Source organism: Copadichromis virginalis, linkage group LG22 (assembly GCF_057382275.1).
Source record: "Copadichromis virginalis isolate Kocher_CV1m ecotype Utaka linkage group LG22, C_Virginalis_male_GT1.1, whole genome shotgun sequence".
Taxonomy (NCBI): Eukaryota; Metazoa; Chordata; class Actinopteri; order Cichliformes; family Cichlidae; genus Copadichromis; species Copadichromis virginalis.
The window spans coordinates 14981351-15001242 of record NC_140638.1 but is presented as its reverse complement, the minus strand read 5'-3'; the positions used below and the strand labels follow the sequence as shown (position 1 = coordinate 15001242).

The 19892-nt window shown below is 40.8% G+C and overlaps 1 protein-coding gene across 8 annotated transcripts in view; it reads right to left on the bottom strand.

Annotated features, from left to right (window-relative positions):
• Nucleotides 1-19892, bottom strand: part of ptk2aa (protein tyrosine kinase 2aa) — a 53612-nt gene that overhangs the window by 1742 nt on the left and 31978 nt on the right. For 2 of the 8 annotated variants that reach the window (XM_085446817.1, XM_085446811.1), the window contains 21 exons: nucleotides 18517-18534; nucleotides 15466-15522; nucleotides 14504-14524; nucleotides 12896-12993; nucleotides 12670-12754; nucleotides 12477-12577; nucleotides 12205-12320; nucleotides 11600-11700; nucleotides 11176-11265; nucleotides 10877-11081; nucleotides 10400-10502; nucleotides 10193-10255; nucleotides 8592-8702; nucleotides 7320-7424; nucleotides 3686-3748; nucleotides 3017-3056; nucleotides 2605-2708; nucleotides 2104-2112; nucleotides 900-1055; nucleotides 663-743; nucleotides 17-102 (listed from right to left, as the gene is read on the bottom strand). In XM_085446817.1, the coding sequence (XP_085302943.1) occupies nucleotides 17-102; nucleotides 663-743; nucleotides 900-1055; nucleotides 2104-2112; nucleotides 2605-2708; nucleotides 3017-3056; nucleotides 3686-3748; nucleotides 7320-7424; nucleotides 8592-8702; nucleotides 10193-10255; nucleotides 10400-10502; nucleotides 10877-11081; nucleotides 11176-11265; nucleotides 11600-11700; nucleotides 12205-12320; nucleotides 12477-12577; nucleotides 12670-12754; nucleotides 12896-12993; nucleotides 14504-14524; nucleotides 15466-15522; nucleotides 18517-18534 (1813 nt within the window). The remainder of the gene's footprint in view (nucleotides 1-16; nucleotides 103-662; nucleotides 744-899; nucleotides 1056-2103; nucleotides 2113-2604; nucleotides 2709-3016; nucleotides 3057-3685; nucleotides 3749-7319; nucleotides 7425-8591; nucleotides 8703-10192; nucleotides 10256-10399; nucleotides 10503-10876; nucleotides 11082-11175; nucleotides 11266-11599; nucleotides 11701-12204; nucleotides 12321-12476; nucleotides 12578-12669; nucleotides 12755-12895; nucleotides 12994-14503; nucleotides 14525-15465; nucleotides 15523-18516; nucleotides 18535-19892) is intronic. The other 6 variants (XM_085446813.1, XM_085446814.1, XM_085446815.1 and 3 more) reach the window with 5 other exon arrangements.

Below are 19892 nucleotides of genomic sequence, written 5' to 3'. Positions count from 1 at the left end.
ACGTGTTAATCCTCACCTTGTCATGACATACTGCTGCGCCAGCTTCATCTTCGCTATCAACTCGGCCAGATCTGAATTCAGCAGCTTCTGGGCCATTTCAATCTATGAAAAGACAAAGAAAATATCAGGATCAGATGATAAATGATAACTTCCAAAGGAAGAAGATCAAAGAAATGTATTTACTTCAATACCAAAAGTGGCTTTAAAATGACAACACAGGTGCCTGTTAGGGTACATTTCTCACATCTATGTGGACCTCAGTTGCATCGGCTTCAGCGGGACAGGAGACACATTTTTACGGGTTATTTTTTAAGCACTCTGTCTCTATGGACACCTTAGCGACAACGTTACCTTTTACACTACGGTGTCGTTAGCAAATATGCCTTGTAGTAGTACTACATAAGGAAACCCTTACTCAAGCTGTCGTAGCAGACAAAGAACAGACATTCCTTTTGTTGGTTTTTTAAGAAGGAAGATTCAGTGTACAAGACTGGATAAACAATGTTTCGCCAATGAGTAGTTGCTGTGACAAGAAATTAAGAAACTCTCATGAAAAAGATCAAAAATAACTCCAAAAACAAACGAAAGACAGTTTATCTAGTTTTCAACCTATCACTGAACCCTTTTAGTGGTTTTCTCTTATGACAGGAGTTTCTTTGTACCTCTCTGTGTGTGCTGGCTGGCAGCACAGGAATCGTCTCATCCACTGTGGCCAGCAGAGTCCTCAGAGCCAAACCCACTTCCTATGACAATAAACACATACAATCATAAGTTTGTAGTATTAAACTGGCTCTTCCACACCCTAATATTTTCTCAATTTTCACACTCTGCCAGTGTAACACAAAGTGTAAATAACAGTGAAGGTTGTCTGAAGATCTTAACCGTGACGTTCACCCTACCTTGACCATGGGGACGTACTCCTCCGGGGCAGCGGGCTGGATCCTGTTCGACATCTCGATCACAGCTTTAACCAGTCCCGTCACATTCTCATACACTTTGTCGTTGGAACGATCCAAGTTGGCGGTGGGAGGTGGGCTGATCTCTTGAGGCTGCAACTGTACCAGCAGACCGGAGACTTACTTATAAAGATTTAAGTTTCCAATTCATTGCTATTTTTTCTTAGTTTATTTCTTTTAAATATACATATTTAAACAACGACTAACATCACTCAAACTGCCCACAGCTCTTTCTTCTGCCATGGTCAGGCAAGTGATGGTAGTTTCACACATTTAGCTGTAGGTGGCAGTATATGCAAAGATAAACTGGAGACAATCTATTTCTAGCCACAAGCATTTCTAGCTAATGATGAGAAACTGACTTTTCTACAGTGAGCAGCAGGCATGTTAGTACAGAATGGTTGTTAAGTGACAAACTCAAAGCTCAACTCTTTGTTAAGTGACTTTAATACAGATGTTAACACTAAGCAGACACTGCACATCTGCTGCGTGTAAGGCGGGCATTTATACAAAAAAGCCCTTTTAATTCGAACCATTTGAAAACATTTTATGGTGTTTTCCAATTAAAACTCTGTACCTTGTTTTACAGATTGAAGGTACCAACGTAACTGTGTTTAAGCTACGAGACATTTTTAAATGTCGTGGTGAAGAAGCAATTACTATGGAGACGTTAAAGCAAGGCTTAAGCAATTTGATAGCCACAGTTTTCATTAATAAAATAAGGCAAAACCAAAACAATAAAAATAATAAAAGTTTTTCCAAATGATGGTGGACAATAACTCAGATTTGGAGGTAGATGTTTTTGATGCATCAAACCTTTGAGAAGTTCATCATTTTAACTTCGATCATTAGACACAGTGTTAGACTTTTGCTACAAATCTACTGACATGTGCTATAATATCTACATCAATTTTTTCTTCACCAGAAGTATTGCTTGCACATTTTTAAAAAAAGGTTTTATATATGCAATCTATCTCTAACCAGCAGTTCATAACCACGGTTCCATTAATAACAACTGTTTTCTATTTTTTCCCCGTTTTTTTCTCTGGTGAAGAAAATGACTGAATGATTCTGAGAACATGAAAGTTACTGTAACTAGCAGCTGGCTAACTCTATAATGAGGACAGACACACAAAGATTAGCTTACCCTCCACGGCTTGGGGGAGGAAGAGGGCAGGGGAAGGAGTGGTGGTGGTCGGGTGGATGCGGTTTGAAAGGGGAGTGGTTGAAGGGGAACGGAGTACGCAGGTTGTGAAAACAAGGGAATGTGTCGGAGAGATGGATTGGTGGGTGTGTGGATGCGGTGCCGCGGGTCAGAAAATAAGGAATAAGAACAGAATGGAAGCAGGTTAAAGGAGTAGTGGATGGAAGTTAGTAACAGGGGGGAGAGAAGGAGTAAAAAGGGGGGGAGAGAAGAGGGACAGCACATTAGGCCAAAGCCAACCACAGGCAAGGCATGACATGGACCGGCATGCAACCCATCAGCACAATACCAAAGAACCAAATCAAAAGCTATGTGTAGGCAAGAGCGTGCAAATTACCACAGTAAAACACAGACTTCTATGAAACAGAGAAATGAAAGCCCGTTCCTAATCTTAATCATCTTTAAACCTCACGTTCTTGCTGGAATTTGTGTGTTCATATGTACCTTGACCCCGTCATTGTAGCTTTCTACGGGGCAGAGACTGGGCAGGTTGGTTAAGTTAGCTGGAGCTCCTGGGCGGGGTGGCTTTTTGGGAGGTGCCACAGGTTCTGGGGGAAAAAACAAAATTGTGGGTTAGCATCTTTGCCATGAAGCAACATAGCATGTACATTTTTATACAGATAACTAGACTATAATATGAGTTACATTTAAGAAACAGAATACAAAGTAGTTTAAAGTAGTTTACCACTGATATGCTATAGCGACCGACATGTTCATGCGTCAACAATGCCAACTAATAATGTACCAGTTCTAATATTTTTCTTCCACCACAAATGTTGGGATGAAAATACTTATTATTTTCAATACTTGTCACCGTCTGTTTCTACTAAACATGTCAGTGTGTTTGCTCTCTCACCTGGTTTCCCAACAGGCTGGTAGATATGTTGACTTCCACCCTGTGCAGACAGACAGACACACTTAAATTTGTCCAGTAATCTCAGACTTTTATAAGTCTAGTATCAATAAATTCTCATCCACATTGACCAACCTTTTATTTAGGGGAATAAATCTCACAGAAACAATAAATGTAACATTCACAAACATAAACAAGCTAAATATAAGACAGAAAGTTGGAAGCTGCCATCGCATACCGAGAAGAATCACCAGCAATGTCCTCATTTTTGCCTAAGCTACAGGCCATTATAACCCTTGGGTACAGTTAACGTCCAGTTCTTCTGCCTTTAAAGTTCCCATGTGTCCTCTGTGGTCAAGTGGTCGGTATGTAGGCAGTGCCCTTCATGGCTTACAGACTGAAATACTTTCTCTTCTCCCGCCGTCTGCATTTCCTCTCCGTTTGTCTGAACGCGTTCCCCTCTGCCTCACTCTGGTACTCTTTCTTTGAGCTTTTCTCTGCTTTTCCCCCTTTTTTTATAATCATCTCTCTGCTACCTCTCTATTACGTTTTTCTTAGCACCACAAGCATTTGTCCAACCATGCTCCACAGCTCAACGAAACCACAAGTGAATCCAATTTTAAAATGTCAAAGCACACACACACACACATACACACACACACATAGACTGACCGGTGCTTGTAGTGTGCCGTCCTCCCTGTCGACGCTCCCTCTGCTGTTTCTGGACTCCGCCTTCTGCAGGGAGACACAGACATACAATGGATTAGAAAGGATTAAATATAAAAGCCATAAATATATATATTTTATACAGAAATATATGCACATTGTACCAGGCATTGCAGCAAAAGAATAAAATATGTAACATTTTATTTGTAATTCATAAAAACTGCTGCAAAATCATTTCATTTCCTAACCAAGCATCACAATTTAAAAGCAAAACTGATTTTGCAAAATTAAAATATTAGCAGCGACAATCAAAAAAAACCAGCCCTGCTCACAAAGAGATCACTACACGACTGAATAGTTCCAGCATCCCCTCGCTTTCTGTTCCAGTACCGTTTTGGTGAAGCACGCCTTGAAGAGATGCATCCTGGGAGAATATAGGTTGATGAAGTCAGGCGGAGGAATGCAGAGAGTGGAGGCCATCGAAAGAAGGGCGGGTGTAAGGATCGAAAGTTTAATAGAAGGGGCGATAAAAGATGGAGCAGCTCAAGTCATAGAGAAACTGACGGTAGACAGCACAAAGAAATGCAGAAGTTTGCAAAAGACAGAGAGAAAACCTGAGTCAGAGGCGACTGGATGAGAAGGAAAAGGCAGGAGAAAAAGTTTTTCCAGAGGAAGAAAAGCTCCGCTGGGCACAGAGACTAAATCCTAAAGAGAAAAAGATCCAACTGCCTCACTGTCCTCTCTTTTTCTCCCTCCCACTCTTTCCATCTCTCTGGATCTCCTCCTGTTTCTCTCGCTCCTTCTTTCTGACGGGCGACTCCTCGTTCATTCCTCCCTCTCCCTCGCTCTTGCCAATCCCACTTCCTTTCTCCCTCCCTCTGTCCTCCTCTCTTTGCTTTTCTCTTTCCCTTCTTCCACTCTCCTGATGAGCCTGAACTCACACATCAAATTTACTTGCCTGTTTTGCCTTAAGCTCTTTTATTACTTCTGTAATTTTCCAGCACATATTCTACATTAAGTTAGCCTGCATATCCCGAATCCAGCGCTCGTTTCCCCTCACAGCAAAAATTCCACTTGCTTCTTTCAAACGTACGACAGCAGCTTTCACTTGACTTCTCCAGCTGAACATGGTTCAAGAATGATTTTAGGCAGGAGTAACGGCCACAACAGCTGCCACTGGAGATTAAGGTTCACTCAGACTTCAGACCAGAAGTCAACACATCACTGATCACATGCACTCTGTGCAGGAATGCGTTGCTAATTAGAGGCAAGCATTTAAACTACACCTGCAAAAGACTAGGTTTAAAAATGGATTTCAATCTGCACCAGCAAATATTATGAAGGTCAGCTCCCAAGAAAGAAAAACAGATAGCACGAGGCACTTCTAAAGAGCTCAAACACACATTTGGTTTTAATGTGAAATTTATAACAGTTTCACTACTATTAATCTGCTGAGAATATCATGTGAACGTTTTTTATCGCATTCCTGGCAGGGTCACAGCGGCATACACGTCAGAATATTAATTTAACTAGACTTCAAACAGGCTTTGTAATACTACCTGCTCACTGACTGACCCTGCAGCTGACACAAATCCTGTGGACAGTGGGTTTTAATCTACAGCACTATTGATTTTAAAGCACATTACCTTGCGATTAAATCTATGTCTATTGTTACATTTTCAGCTGCTGGAACCAAGATACTATCAGATTAGCTTCAGCTCAGCAGAGAATCTGTAGGGAGCAATTTTGGTTTTTACATCCATGCTCTGGGTAGTGAGTGCCAGTCAGTCCCTCTTTATGAGATTTCGAAAACGTGGCTGTTAAAGCTTTTATTGAAAAAATGCTTGAGGTGGCTGTGATTCAGGTGGTACATCCAAACCTGTCCACTAATTACATGAGTGAGAAACAAGTCATAAAATGAAAGGTTAAAAGGTGCCCCTCAGGTCCGCCCCCTTTGCCATTAATCTGGGTGTTAATTTCCCCAGGGGTCCAAGGTCCTCAAGGTTTGTGCAGCGAGGTATATAAAGTATCCAGAAAAAAAACAAAAAACAAAACAAAAAAAACCCACCCCTGGTGTCAGCTAACAAACAAGATATCAGTCATTCAGCCCGTCATATCTGCCCTTTCCTGGTCTATGAAGCAGTAGAACAGGAAATCATGTTAAACATGACAGGCCGACCCAGCAACTCCCCAGCGCTCATTACTCATGCTTGATTTTTTTCACTGCCTTTCAGCTCTCCAACATTTGTCTTAAAATTGAAAAACAGGCCATCGAGACAAGCAGAGAAACAATCTGACCTGAGCAGAGGAGAAAAACAGACTTGTTTTGCAAAAGCAGTATTTTGGCTCCTTTTTGGGGATTTCTCAGTGTCTGATGAGATAAATCAAGCATGCACAACTGAGCCAGTTCAAAGATCTGAAAAAGACATTCTGCAGCTCGTCTGGCAACAACAGTGGACACGAAGAGGGTTTACCAAGTGGGAAAAAATCTCTCACTAATTTTATATTTACATCTTCATAAAGTATTTATTTGGATTTTTGTTCCATTTCGCAATCAAAATGATTTGCTGTTGTAAAATATGCCTTTATTTTATCTGCAGCAAGAGTACTGACAGTGACAAGGAAGAGAGCAGATATCTCCTATGCTGGCATCTCTTCATTGGCTCCCTGTTAAATCAGAATTAAATTTAAAATCCTGCTCCTCACATGCTCTTCACAAGGTCTTGAATAATCAGGTGAATACTCAGGTCCCATCTTATCTTAATGACCTTATAGTACCGTATCAGCCCATTAGAGCTCTCCACTCTCTGACTGCAGGCTTACTTGTGATTCCTAGAGGATTTAAAAGTAGAATGGGAGGCAGAGTCTTCAGCTGTCAGGCCCCTCTTCTGTGGAACCAGCTTCCAGTTTGGATTCGGGAGACAGATACTGTTGCTACTTTTAAGATAAGGCTTAAAACTTTCCTTTTTGATAAACCATATAGTCAGGGTTGAATCAGGTGACCTTGATTTCTTCCTTAGTTTAGAGATTCCCATGATGCATTGAGTGTTTCTTCTTCAGTTACCTTTTTCACTCTGTGTTTATACACCGCTCTGCATTTAATTATTAGTTATTATTCATCTCTGGCTCTATTCCACAGCATGTTTTTGTCCTCTCTTCAGTCGCTCACCCCCAACTGGTCATGGGAGCTGGCTGCCCCTCCTTGTCCCTGATGCTGCTGCAGGTTTTTCCTTCCCACTGTCACCAAAGCACTTGCTAATAGCGGCTTGTTGGGGATTTCTCTGTTTTCTTTGTATTATTGTAGTCTTACCTTACAATATAAAGTGCCCTGAGGCAACTCTTGTTGTGATTAGGTGCTATATAAATAAAATGGAATTGAATTTATTTGTGTCTTTTGTTTGCTTTTTAAAGTATAAATAAGCCACATATGTTAATACTGAAAAGAGACAAATAATGCTGGTTTGGTTAGCTGACTTAAGGGGCAACTGAAGCCCTGCTTACGCCAGTTTATTTTGCTTTGGATTCATAATCTTCACTATGGATGTGACAAAGAAAAAAAAAACACTAGTGGCAATGTAGAAAGCTAAAATAGGAGGGAATATTTAAATGCAGCCACTATGAGTCTGTATAATTTAATTACCATGAAGCTCTCCTCCTGCTCCAACCACCGCTGGTCATCCTCCATCTGTTGCTGCTGCATCATCAGCCTTTCCTCCATCAGAGCCTGACCTACACACCCAATGTCCTGTAGAAAGAGAGAGAGAGAGAGGAAAAAAAGGTCCTTAGGTGCGCCTTGTTATCAAGACGTAGCAGTGAAGGAATAAATCTTGCTTATCGTGATTTAATGATTATAATTAGTCAGTCCTGTGGAAAAACTAAGCACACCCCATTATTCAGTAGCTTGTAGAACCTGCTTTAGCTGCAATAACTTTTAATAAGCATTTTCTGTACGACTTTCCTCAGTTCATTGGGCTTTACGGGAATTTGTTTATTCACAGCTCTCTTAAGGTCCCACCACATCATTTCAAATTTCAAAGTCTGGACATTGACTTGGGCATTGGAACTTTTGTTTTTCGTCCTTTCTTACAAAGATTTGCTGTTGTGCTTGGGATTATTGTCCGGTTTAATGATGGACAGGTAGCCTCACAGAATACTTTGTTTTACAGAGGAGTTCGGCAAGTTGCCCAGATCCTGTAACTGCTAAAAAAAAAAAAAAAGAAAAAAAGAAAAAGAAAGAAATGTTCGATGAATTATGGCCCAAACATAACTTTGAAACATAACATCCACTTTAGGCTGTCTAAAGGACATTGTTCCATAAGTATGGACTGTTCAGATGCAAGTCATACTGCTATCTTCTTTTTAAAGAGAATAGGCTTTTTCCTGGAAATCCTTCCAAATAATCCTTTTTTTCTAATTGTACTGTCATGAACTTTAACATTTTACATCAAGAGTCCTGTCAAAACCTCTTATTTCCCCCATACATGACTGTTCATAGTTTGATAAAAATGCTTGAAAGACAGTAGTTCAACATTTCTTAAATGCCGTTACACGATTCCTTAGCACGAAGCACTTTGTTTGGTCTGCTTGGAAAAGAAACTGCAGAAAAATTCAAGTGCATGTCCCGCACTACTGTGCTGTAACCAGCTCAGGTTGCCTAAAACGAAAAGTAAATTACACACACACAAACACACAGATACAAATCTTGAGATTTAATTTTAGCTTCGCCTGGCAACCAAACAGAACACATATGCAGGTCATAACTGCTTTAACCACTATGTGTTTTCTGTGTTTGATATGAGGCAAAAATTCAACAAACAGTTACGACAGTGGGTTCAGTGAGTGGCTGAGATGTTACACAAATTCATGTTTGACTGGTGAAAGTTCTGTGTCAAATGCATTTGTGGGTGCACACCTCCATATTCGGGCTCCATGGTGCAGTATGTTCAGGTCTGTGCGGATTCCAGGAATCAGTAGGAGGATAGCTGCCTCCAACTCCTCCACCTACACCACCATGGGCTGATTGCTGGAGGAGGACAGATTGAAAGTGGAAAAGAAAATCAGACAAAGAAAACAATCAAAAATATTTATGAACAAACAAGCAGTGTAAAGTTCTTCCTCTTTTGCAACATCTGGCTCTATGTTACTAGAAGATTTAAGAGTTTTATCTCTAAAACAGTGTTGGTAGGAAAGAGAATGACGTCAATAGAAAGAAATAATGAGAAAATGGGGACTCAAAGACATAAAAGACGAAGGATTCACAGATAATAAAATAGCAGAAGAGAAAACTTTGATTATCATTCAACTTTCCACGTCTACGTTTTCACAAAAAGTCTGCTTTTAAAGACGCTCTAAACCAGTCAGATGATGGCAAAACAATCAGAAATCTACCGACATAAGAATAACACTAGGAAATCAATGAATACTTATGAAAAACCACTACCAAAGCCAGTAACTATTTCACTGACGGGCATGCAAATGGATTCAGAAAGTGTTAAAATCTCTTCAAATGCACTTTAAACCTCAGTCTAGTGTGCAATGCATGCAGAAATATACAGATGCTAATCTAAAGTCCGATGTTATCAAGTTAGGCTTAAATGGCAGTTTGAATTACGCACTCCTTATAAGGACCAAAGAAAAGCTTGCTGCCAGGAGCTGAAGAGTGGCTTTGATTTGTTAGTGTGTGTTTGTGTGCGCGCACCCGTGTGTGTTTGTCCACGAGTAAGCGGCTTTTAGCACTACAGGAAATGCCTGCTGTCTGCCTGGTTTATGAGGAGAAGAATAACTGCACTCAAACTCTTTCTGTCCTTGCATGTCTCTCTTTGACTCAGACACATGCAGCAGTGTGTGCCTGACAGTCAGAGCTACTCCAGACTTAACACAGACTTTATTGGGTTGGCCTTATTGTGATGACAGCATTCACGCTTAGAGCTGATTTGTACAACCTTACAGATTTTTTTGTTTTGTTTTAGTGTTACAGAATATCATTTACAGGTTTGTTTTTGAAACTGGTGACTGAATTGTTTTCCTTTCGCATTTTTTGCTCAGTCGTGACCAAAGATTTGTCTTGGCAGCAACTTTTCTTTTTTGTTTTGCTTTTTGTAAATATCTAACACAAATTGGGGAGGACAGTTTTGAAACAACAGAATTGTGTAACTGCTTACGGCATGTACAGCTGTGTGCAGATGCTTGGAAAAAAGCCATTTTTTCAACCATCTTTTCACAGATGATGTAAAATGTCATGTGGGTCAAAGTGACCTTCGTCAGGTGCAATGAAACTATGCTCACCACAGTTTAAGATAATGGCAGAGTATATCAGACTGCATAGATGTCAGTCATTAACAAGGAGTGGTTTATATATTAATGGACTGTCATTGTCCACATTAAGTCTTACAGCATCTAGCTCACTATCTATCTCTGTAGTGCTTCCCAGGACAGCTGAATCTGAATAAGGCAGAACAGGAACGCACAGGTTCCTCACTGATGAAGATCTGTGTGCTTCTGTGTGCTGTTTACCGGGAAGTGGTTGTGCGGGGAGTTGCTGACGAAGCCTTCACTGGGGTAACCTGGTCTGCTAGGCTACAAACACGGAGAAAACCATTTGTGTTAATCAGCCACAACAAAGACTTGCACAGACATACAAGAAATAACAAGGGTATGGGAGGATGGGAAACAAATGATTTCAAAAAGGCAGATCGAGCACAAACAGTCATTGATTCTTACTTTAGGTGGTGCTTCATCTGGGTCCCATGAAACGGTGACTTGTCTCCTCATTTCCATTCGGAGTCTCTCTTCTTGCTGGAGCTTCTCTTCCTCCAGTATCGTGCTTCAGAAATTAAAACATTGGCAGAGAGAAAATTGAATCGAGCGGTCATGCACTCTTTTGGTTTAGTGCACTATTTCATCTTGACCAATGTACTGAAAGTCAAAGATTTTTAGAGAAATTAAAACAAACAATGTCATGTTTTTAGTACTAATTAAACTTAATGAAAAGGAAGAAGAAGAAAAACTCAAGGCAAAATTATTCCATGGGGTCAGATTGAGACAGAGGCCATCTCTATTATGGCAACAACATCAAAGTTTTACACCTAAAGCAAATTATTAAAAACTACCTTTAAACTACCTCATTAATTAAATAACCATGTAAACATTTTTTTAATTATTAATATTTTTAATACTTTTTTTATGTTTATTTTTTACCTGAGTTGTGTTTTGAGTTCAGTGAATCGCGGACGCTTGCTGGGGTCATATGACCAACATTTGGTCATCAAACTGTAGAGGGTGGGCGGACACTGGGGAGGCATCGCCAGGCGCTCCCCGTTTTCTATCCTGCCAATCACGTCATTGTTTTTCACCCCCTGGAAGGGCTTGATGCCGTACATCAAGATCTCCCACATGCATACGCCTATGGGGGAGACGCAGACACGCAAAAGTCACCTACAGTGATGAATCACATCATCACACAGTGGCGCTGGATTAGAAAAAAAAAAAAAACTCACCGAACATCCAGACGTCACTTGCAGACGTGAATCTCCTAAAATTGATAGATTCAGGAGCCATCCACTTAATGGGAAGTTTACCTTTAGAAGCTGAGACACAAACACAGACACAGAGATAAGCACTAAGGTAGAGAATAGAAAAATTTATCACCAGTTAGTGTTTCAACAAAAAGGCTGCAATGAGTTGGTAACGCAGAGAACAGCTGATATAACGTGATGTCACCAGTAGATGGTGGTAACGCACTGGCAGCTAAATGTTATTTAAACTAAGACTACTGGCTGGTTTCAGGTCAGCATTGCACTTTCTTTGTTTCCCCATTTTATAGAATTCACAGGAGCCTTTTTACACACCTGTTAATGTGGAAATTACACAGAAACTCTAAGGATACTTAAAATCCGACTGAATGTTTTGTTGTTTCATTACCTTTGTAGTAAGAGCTGTCCTCCATGTATCGTGATAGACCAAAGTCTCCAAGCATCACACAGTCCACCGCAGAGACCAACACGTTGCGAGCTGCTATATCCCTATTTTTTTTTTTTTTTTTTTTTAAAAAGCAGGAAAAAAGAAAACCTAAAACCTACTGCTGTGATCCGTGTGTAACTGTAACATTATATTTATGAAACATAATATATTATCCTTACACACGCACACTCACAGACTCACAATGTAATGCTTCATTTGTGACATATGTGCATCCGATTGTGTAACACCCCAACTGTCATTTGTGATGCAAAATGATGATTCATGAGTCGGAAATCTCACTGTTGAGTAAACTGGTAAAATTGTAACAAGGCAGGGTGAATGTGGGAAGATCTTCAGAGAATGTTGTCATTAAAGGAAATATAATTTTGCACTTTTATATGTTTTGAGATTATATAAGAAACTGAAAGTCCTGCAGGTGTTCGTGTAGTTGAAAATGCCTTTTTAATTCAATTTCAGTATAATCTGTGGTGTTGGCACTAATAGTCTGAGCCCTCCACTCCCCCCCACCTCAATCAGGCTACAGAAGCATATGTGTGTGTGTTTACCTGTGTACAAAGCGTTTGCTCTCCAGGTAGGCCAGAGCTGTGCTGAGCTGGTAGGCATACAGGATGAGCGTGGCCAGGTCAAGACTGTACTTCCTCACCTGAAGGAACGAGCGCAACTGTTGACAGAGAGAGAAAACAAAGGGAGGAAATGACAGAGGCACTGTTAAAAGATGAACCACGCTGACATACCAAGACTGAGCTTTTTATGGCTCTTGCCATCTCAAGAGAACTCGAATACCAAGATTATCCCACACACACAGTATGAGGGTTACCTCTCCAAGAGTACACAGCTCCATGATGATCCACACTGGGTTCTCTGTAATCACGCCGATCAGCTTAACAATGTGAGGATGGTCAAACTGACGCATTGTCACTGCAAGGAAAAAAGACTGTAATAGCATCATCATGCATTTAATGCTAATGTGATGTGAGACACACTGACAAACACACAAAATTGCATCTTACGTGCTTCTTGCAGGAACTTTTCTCTGACGCTGTCAGAGGTACAGTTCTTACAGGTCTTAATGGCGACAGCTAGAGATGCTTTGTCCTGCAAACAAACAGCACACGAGACAGGAGTTAACAGATGATACACTGTAAAGCTCGCCGAAATAACACAGCAAGACTGTACAAGCCTTTTGGCCCACACGCATTAACAGAGAGGTGCGCATGTTGGTGTGTTTTCACATACTGGACAGTTGTAGACTCCTTGGTGTACATCTCCAAACTGACCCTCTCCAATGCAGCGGCCCAACTCTATCCTGTCCCTCTGGATCTCATAGTCCCGCGCTGAGAGGCAGAGTAAGAAGAGGAAAGGAAAAAGAATAGGGAAGGAAGTAAGGGCATTTTCAGTGGATGAAAAAAAAGCAAGAACCTGTCACATGTGGCATTTATTTCAACACCATGGATGAGGTTTAAGCAAGATAAATATATATATTTAGATAGTTTATTGTGGAAAAGTTTCCACAATATGCTTCTAAGTTAGCTTTAAATTATTTCTATCATTCTGGCAGTCTTACGCTGCCCTTTTAGGCAAACCCCATCCATTGGCACTAGTTTCACTTTACAACAAACCTAAAACAGTAGGACCTGGATCAAGCCTCTTCCCCTCTAACTAGATCAATGGTAAAACATGCACGCTGCAACACAGATCTGCAAACACACCAACAACATACAACATGAACATGCACACGAGTGTCCCAGTATAATGCACTTGTTCCTCTAATGACGTCTGTAGTGATGTTGCAGAGAAACTGCGGGGAAAAATACGATCAAGTAGTTGTGAAAAAGAATTTCAATTTGGGAAAAAGTCTGGAGATCTCTGAGCACCTCTCATACGGACTGAAACTAAACACTGCTTGATGAAGTCAGTGCCTGCATCTAACCCTAACTTTCACAGAGTGTATCCAGAAGGATTGGAGAGAAACTGCTTGTTTTTTTGACATTAAAGCGTTATTAATATTTCCGCCTTGCTGAAAAAGCCCGGAAGCATTTCTGCGGCGGTGTAGTAATGTCAGTTGCCAACTAACCGCAGGAAGCTCAAGTTGAAAAGGTTTATTGGGGTCGTTCACCATCGGGAACTTATTCTTTACAAGTTTAATTGTCCGTCAGGCTAAACAGAGCTCTGTTGTTTGGATTCAACCAACCCAAACAAAACCAGTTCAGCAGTAACCAAACACACATTCCATTATGAAAGATTTACTGTAATTAAAACCACACTGATATTCACTTTCAGGAAATTAATAATTTCTTCAAACATAAAAGAAGTTGTGAAAGAACCATAACCACAAAACACAATTTAAAAAGAAACAAATTTTAAAAAGTAGTAAAGACACGATAACAGCAGGATGGTGCAAGGAGAGCCAAGCCAAAACACAACAAATGCTGTTAGGTTGTTCCAGAGGTCTGCCTTTACTTCATGTTCCCAAGTTCTGATTGACTTATTAGTGTACTTCAGTACAAAGTGTTATATGTACTGAAGCATAATGATTTGTTTATGGATTGGCTCTCGCTCAGTTCCGACGCCCGAGTTCACCTTTACGAGCTGCGATCTACAAGATAAAAAATACCACTGAGTAAGAAAAGAAAAGAAAAAGCCAAAACAAAACTCAACAACAATTTAAGTCTTTTTTTTCTTTTCCAGGTGTTAAAGATCAAATAAACAGCTAATGCTTATTCATTACTGGCTTTTCAATGCGCTTACTGGAGGTCATGGTCAAAAACACTACGATGTAAAACACTACGATTCCTGGAAAAGAAAAATAACGAGAGAGAATGAAAGAGAGAGAGGGAGTTTTACCTTCAACTACTCCATAGCTCACTGTGTTGGCGATGGGGGGGAAAGAGGAAGAGAGAAAGAGATGGAGATGAAGAGACGGGGGGAGAGCCAGGCAGCAGCTTTAAGATTGAAACTAGCTCAGAAAACAAACACACAAACGTGCGCAGACAACAATAACTGGCCAACTTTGCTCATTATCTGATAATTGTCGATACCGCCACAGAATAATTCAAAGATCTAAGCTTGCTCTCCAGCTGTTACCGTTTTACAGATTTATTTTATACATTCAGCAGCCGGTAGGACATGGACACACATACAAAGTCAGACACAGGATAGGAAAATATGTCTGCAGTGAGTCTGATTAGAGGAAGTCTCCTAAAGGAGACCAAAAAAAGCAAAGCAAAGCAAAAAAAAGGACAAAGAAAGAAAGAAAGAGCCAAGACAGATACAGATAGAAAAAGACTGTGGGGGGAAAGAGAACAGTCCATTTTCAAAGTTGGCCGCACAATCAAACACATAAGTACTCTGAACTGGCCAAAACAGCCACATTAAAAATAATGGAGCTAAAGCCACGACTACTTACAGAACTACAGCCAAACAAACCAGCACATTCAGGCTTTTGACAAACGCATGAATGAATCCGACAGATGTGATGCGTCTCCATGACCACACGTACATGGCACAAGCTGCGGCCTTTAGCGTCTCTGCTGTTTAGAAAGGATGAAGGAAAACCGGCCAGAATTTGATAGCTGCTGCCTAACCAAACGCGGTTTAATGCAACTCCTCGGGTTCGTTGTGCGAGTGTGTTTCTTGGAAGCGATTCACACCACAACCTCGCTTATTAGGGAGCAGAATGAAATTAACGTTTGTTTGAGTACGAGAAATTTATAGCTGCCGTGTGCCAGTGCAACAGAAGCTGAGTTCTTAAGAGTCCTTAAGTACAAATGAGTTTAGAAAGAGAGCAAACTGAATAAGTGACTTACTTGAGGGCATGGTGTAGGTGTCCTCTTCATCAACTATCTCTGCATAGTCATCGGTTTCTGAAACATGACACACACACACGCACAATAGCAAGACATTAAAACACACTTGGTACAAATGATGACACAAAAACTGGTTTACCGTTAAGAAGGGTCCATGACACAAACACCCGAGAAGAAACCCACCCTAAACTTAAAGCATGAAGCTAACTCAGAGTTTGAACAACTCCCGAGCAGAGAAACACCCACGTAGCTTCTTGCTCTGCCTTTCTCTCGCCTTCTTTCACACACAGACACACACACACCCACACACACACCCACACACACACACAAAAACACTTGGCGGATAGCGTCAGCTGAGCATGTGTTGTGAATATCTGTCTGTGTGAGAGCAGCTGGTTTGCAGGGAGGGACTTACTGTGGTGGCGGTAGAGGAGAAGGAGGAGGAGGAGGTAAAGAAAAGTAAAAGAGATGAGATGAAGACACAAAGCAGGGACAAACAGAAAATGAAAGGCAAAACAGTAAGGAGACTAGTTGAAAACTCAGTGAAGAGGAAGAAGCATTGAGGGAGAAATGCACAGAAGAGGAAGGAGCAATGTTGGGTCTAGCTGTCAAGGGAGCAGATGGTAGTATTTAGGGTGAAATCTGTGCAGAATCAGACAGATAGCCAGAGAGAGAAGAGAGCCAGGAGGAAGAAGAAGAAGAAGAAAAAAGACGGGGAAACATGGACCGAGTCAATCCTAACCAGATGGCGGCGTTTAAAATAAAATCAGTGTGCAGACTCAGCTGTTGGAAACAAGAGTCAAACATCTGCTGTCCTGCTCCCCTCGCAGCTCTGCTCGGGATTTATCAGGGACTGTGGGAAATGTGTTCCTAAATTTAATCAAAAATCCTTTTCTAAAGCCTGTGGCTGCTTTTCTCAGGAAAAGTCTCTGAAGCCAGACTTGTAGAGGAACTACGGGCTAGCTGCATAGTCATTTTAAATAAGGCGGGCCAAACAATACACCGGATGGTTGACAACATAAACTGCACTTATTTTGTTCTATTAGTGAGCAAAGTTATATTTGAATATTGTGGAACGTGTATATTTGCTCAGAGTCGCATAATGTGATTGATAAAAACTCTGATATTTGTGTGGTTAGCTGTTAGCTTTACATAAAACACAGAATCTAGGGGGGGGGGGGAAACACCTATCCTGACTCTGTCCAAGAACTTAAAACGTCCACGACAGATTGGAGAAGGTTTCCAAATGATTGCTGTCTAATTTATAAACACAGATTGCTAGCATACTGCAATCAATCAGAGTCAGTATGTGTGCAATATGTGGAATATGTCCCTTGTCTTTGCAACAGGGGCCTCCACTGGCTCTAGTTATAATCCTATATAAAAACAAGCTTGCTGAGCGCTCGTGTTACTTTACAGTTAAATTGCTCTCCTGCAACAACTAGAACACTCTTTGTGGAGAAATTTCTGTTTCAATCTTGAATCTTGCGGTTCTTGCTGTGCTGTGAATGTAAGTAGCACATTCACAGTCTACATTAATACTGTGGAATGTAAGTGTGAATTAATAACAGTTAAATATGAATAAATTTCTCTGTGTGTGTGTGTGTGTCAACACCAACAGATTTTTAACTTTTACCAGTTTATCACCACATTGTTACTAATAACCTACCAGCTTCACCACATTCAATCTCAAACTGGCAGCAAATGCGCCAAAATCTCTTGGAAAGCAGCAGCCGACTACAAGTGGCTGCAGACTTGATCCGCATCTCTGAAGCACCCATTTCAAAGGCAATGAGATTGCTTGCTCATTGGACACAATTGCAATAATTTTGGGCATGCCGCGGTTTTCAACCACTGTTTTCCCTTGTGTGACTGTAGTACAAATGTCATTGTTACTGCTATTATAGAACACATTTCCCTATTTTTGCAAGATGCTAAGAAAAACCTTTTAATTAAACAGGCATCCATTTATTTAACCATTGCTACGCATGACTTATATTTCGCAAGAGGGGAACGAAACAACATTTAGAGGCTTATTAAAATCATCTTGATTTGATCATTAGATAAACTGTTGGGCAAAAGCTGATTCTGAGTCGTTGATTTAAAAAAAATGTACTAACAGAATACCTGTTCATTTTTGCATTTTACTTTTTTTCTTCACGTTTTTACATGTACAAAAATCCAATAAAATCCAGTTGGGGATAGAAGCTACACTCTAGTTTTTTGAGTATTTTGTGTAGCTTGCATAAATTGTCTGAGTCTATGAAAGAAATGGTTTTAGTTTTTACTAAGAGGTCACTCTGTATCACTCTGCATATTAAACCCCAGTGTGGTTTGGGATGTGTTCTACAGAAACAACCCTTTCTAAGCTTGAGAGGCCTAACTCTGCATTTCAGCTTTCGGTAGAGAGGGAATTTGTGTGTATGTGTGCGATCTAGCTGGCCCATTATAGCCAGGAATGCACCCGCTCTCGAATCCAGCAAGCCTCTCCCAACTCCTCTCCGTGAGTGTGCAAGTGTGTGCATGAACGCACAAGAGTACACGTGTGCACGATTTTGCATATGTGTAGCCAATTGTGTGTGTGTGTGTGTGTGTGTGTGTGTGTGTGTGTGTGTGTGTGTGTGTGTGTGTGTGTGTGTGTGTGGAGAACGACAGAGAGAAGCAGCTGCAGACGTTCCCGTAAAGAGAAAACACCACTGAATACACAAATTCTGTTTTTGGTGTCCCTTCCGGATGAAAGCAGACATTCGGCTTTGAAGACAATAATAGGAGATAATCACACAAACACTCAACTTAAACATGCAATAATAAAATCGCATGCTACTCTTGCTTACAGGTTATTTATCCATGTATCCAATCATTTTGTATTAAAATTACATTACACAATATTCACACAACAAAGCACATATACCGCACTCACACACACACTTTCTCTCTCACACCACCACAACGTGCACTCCCCTTTCCCAGGAGAGTGCAGTGTTTTGGTGGAGGAGGACTAGGAAGAAGGAACATAAGAACAAAAGATTATAAACAACAGTATAACTTTACCATCCCCACTAAGATCTTCTGCAGGGTCCAGGAGAGCATGCAGGAAACGGGACAGCAGAGAAGGAGGACGACAAACAGCAGCGAGAGAGAGAGAGAAGCAGGAGGCAGAGCAGAGAGGAGAGAGAGAGAGAGAAGAGAGGTTAGAGCATGACATGCCATGAAACAACACGGTGATGTTGCAGGATCTGCAAAGCCAAACAATCAGCGGGCAGTTAGTTAAAATCCAAAATCTAATGAAGGGGGAAAAAATGCAACGTTAACATCTCCTTCAATTAATGCTGTGCAGGCTCATGTACAGTTAAAATACACATGTGTAGAAAACAGTGACAATAAGTCCAATGTGGTGTCAATAAAGTATGTTCTGTGTGTCAAGCTGTAAGCATGTGAGCTGGGGAGTTAATTACAGTGAGCAGACAGGGGATGCAGCTGTGTTTAATATGCGAGTTTCATTGGAAGAACGGATACAGTGAGCAGGCAGTTACAACTGATCAAGGTTTCTCACATACCTCATTTTCTCACTCAATTCTTAGAACAAGAGAACGCCTCCAGTGACAACTTTTCGCTTTATTATTTTTGGCTTTTTTCATATTTTTTCCATCTTAACTGGGAAATGTGGAAAAGTTTTGAATGCATATAAGAGAGTAAAAGTTTACAAGCTGTTTTTGCGAGTTTTACTAAAACACGCTGAGCTTGAAATTCCAAGCGTTGCATTTATCAGGTCTGTTTATCACATTTGGAAAAGTTTGGATGATTTTTAAAGGTTTCGGCTATGAAGCAGCTGCTGTCCAGACTCTCACACTCGTTTCTCCGAGCCGTCTTTTTAGTTACTGATGACAGCTGCCAACGCGACACTTGGAGACATGAGGTCAGCATTATGACCCATCCAGGATATCACGCAACTGACACGTACACAGAATAGAGCGATGGGATTCTGGTAGATGTGTAACATCCAATAAAATCCATGAGTCCTTCTAGTATAGCAGCTTCCCCATGTTGCTAAAAGCATTAGCATTAAAGGAAAATGAGGGATGAGTGTTTAGTAACTTTCTAGCATTGAACAAACAGTTAGCAGCTTGACTTGTTGACACTGCTCTGCTATACGCTACTCTGCTACAGACAGTGCTAAGAGTACTGGAAACAACCATGTGGGAGGGTGCTGTGCTGGTTTAAAGATGAGATGACAGTGTTTCTAAATGGTTCCAAGAACCAGGCAACATCTCTCATGTACACTCACTAACCACTTTATTTAGGTACAGCTGTTAAACTTCTCGTTAATGATCATTTTGTGATCAGCCAATCACATGTGCGCATCTCAGTGCATTTATACATGCATATATGATCGAGACGATGTGCAGATGTTCAAACTGAGCATCAGA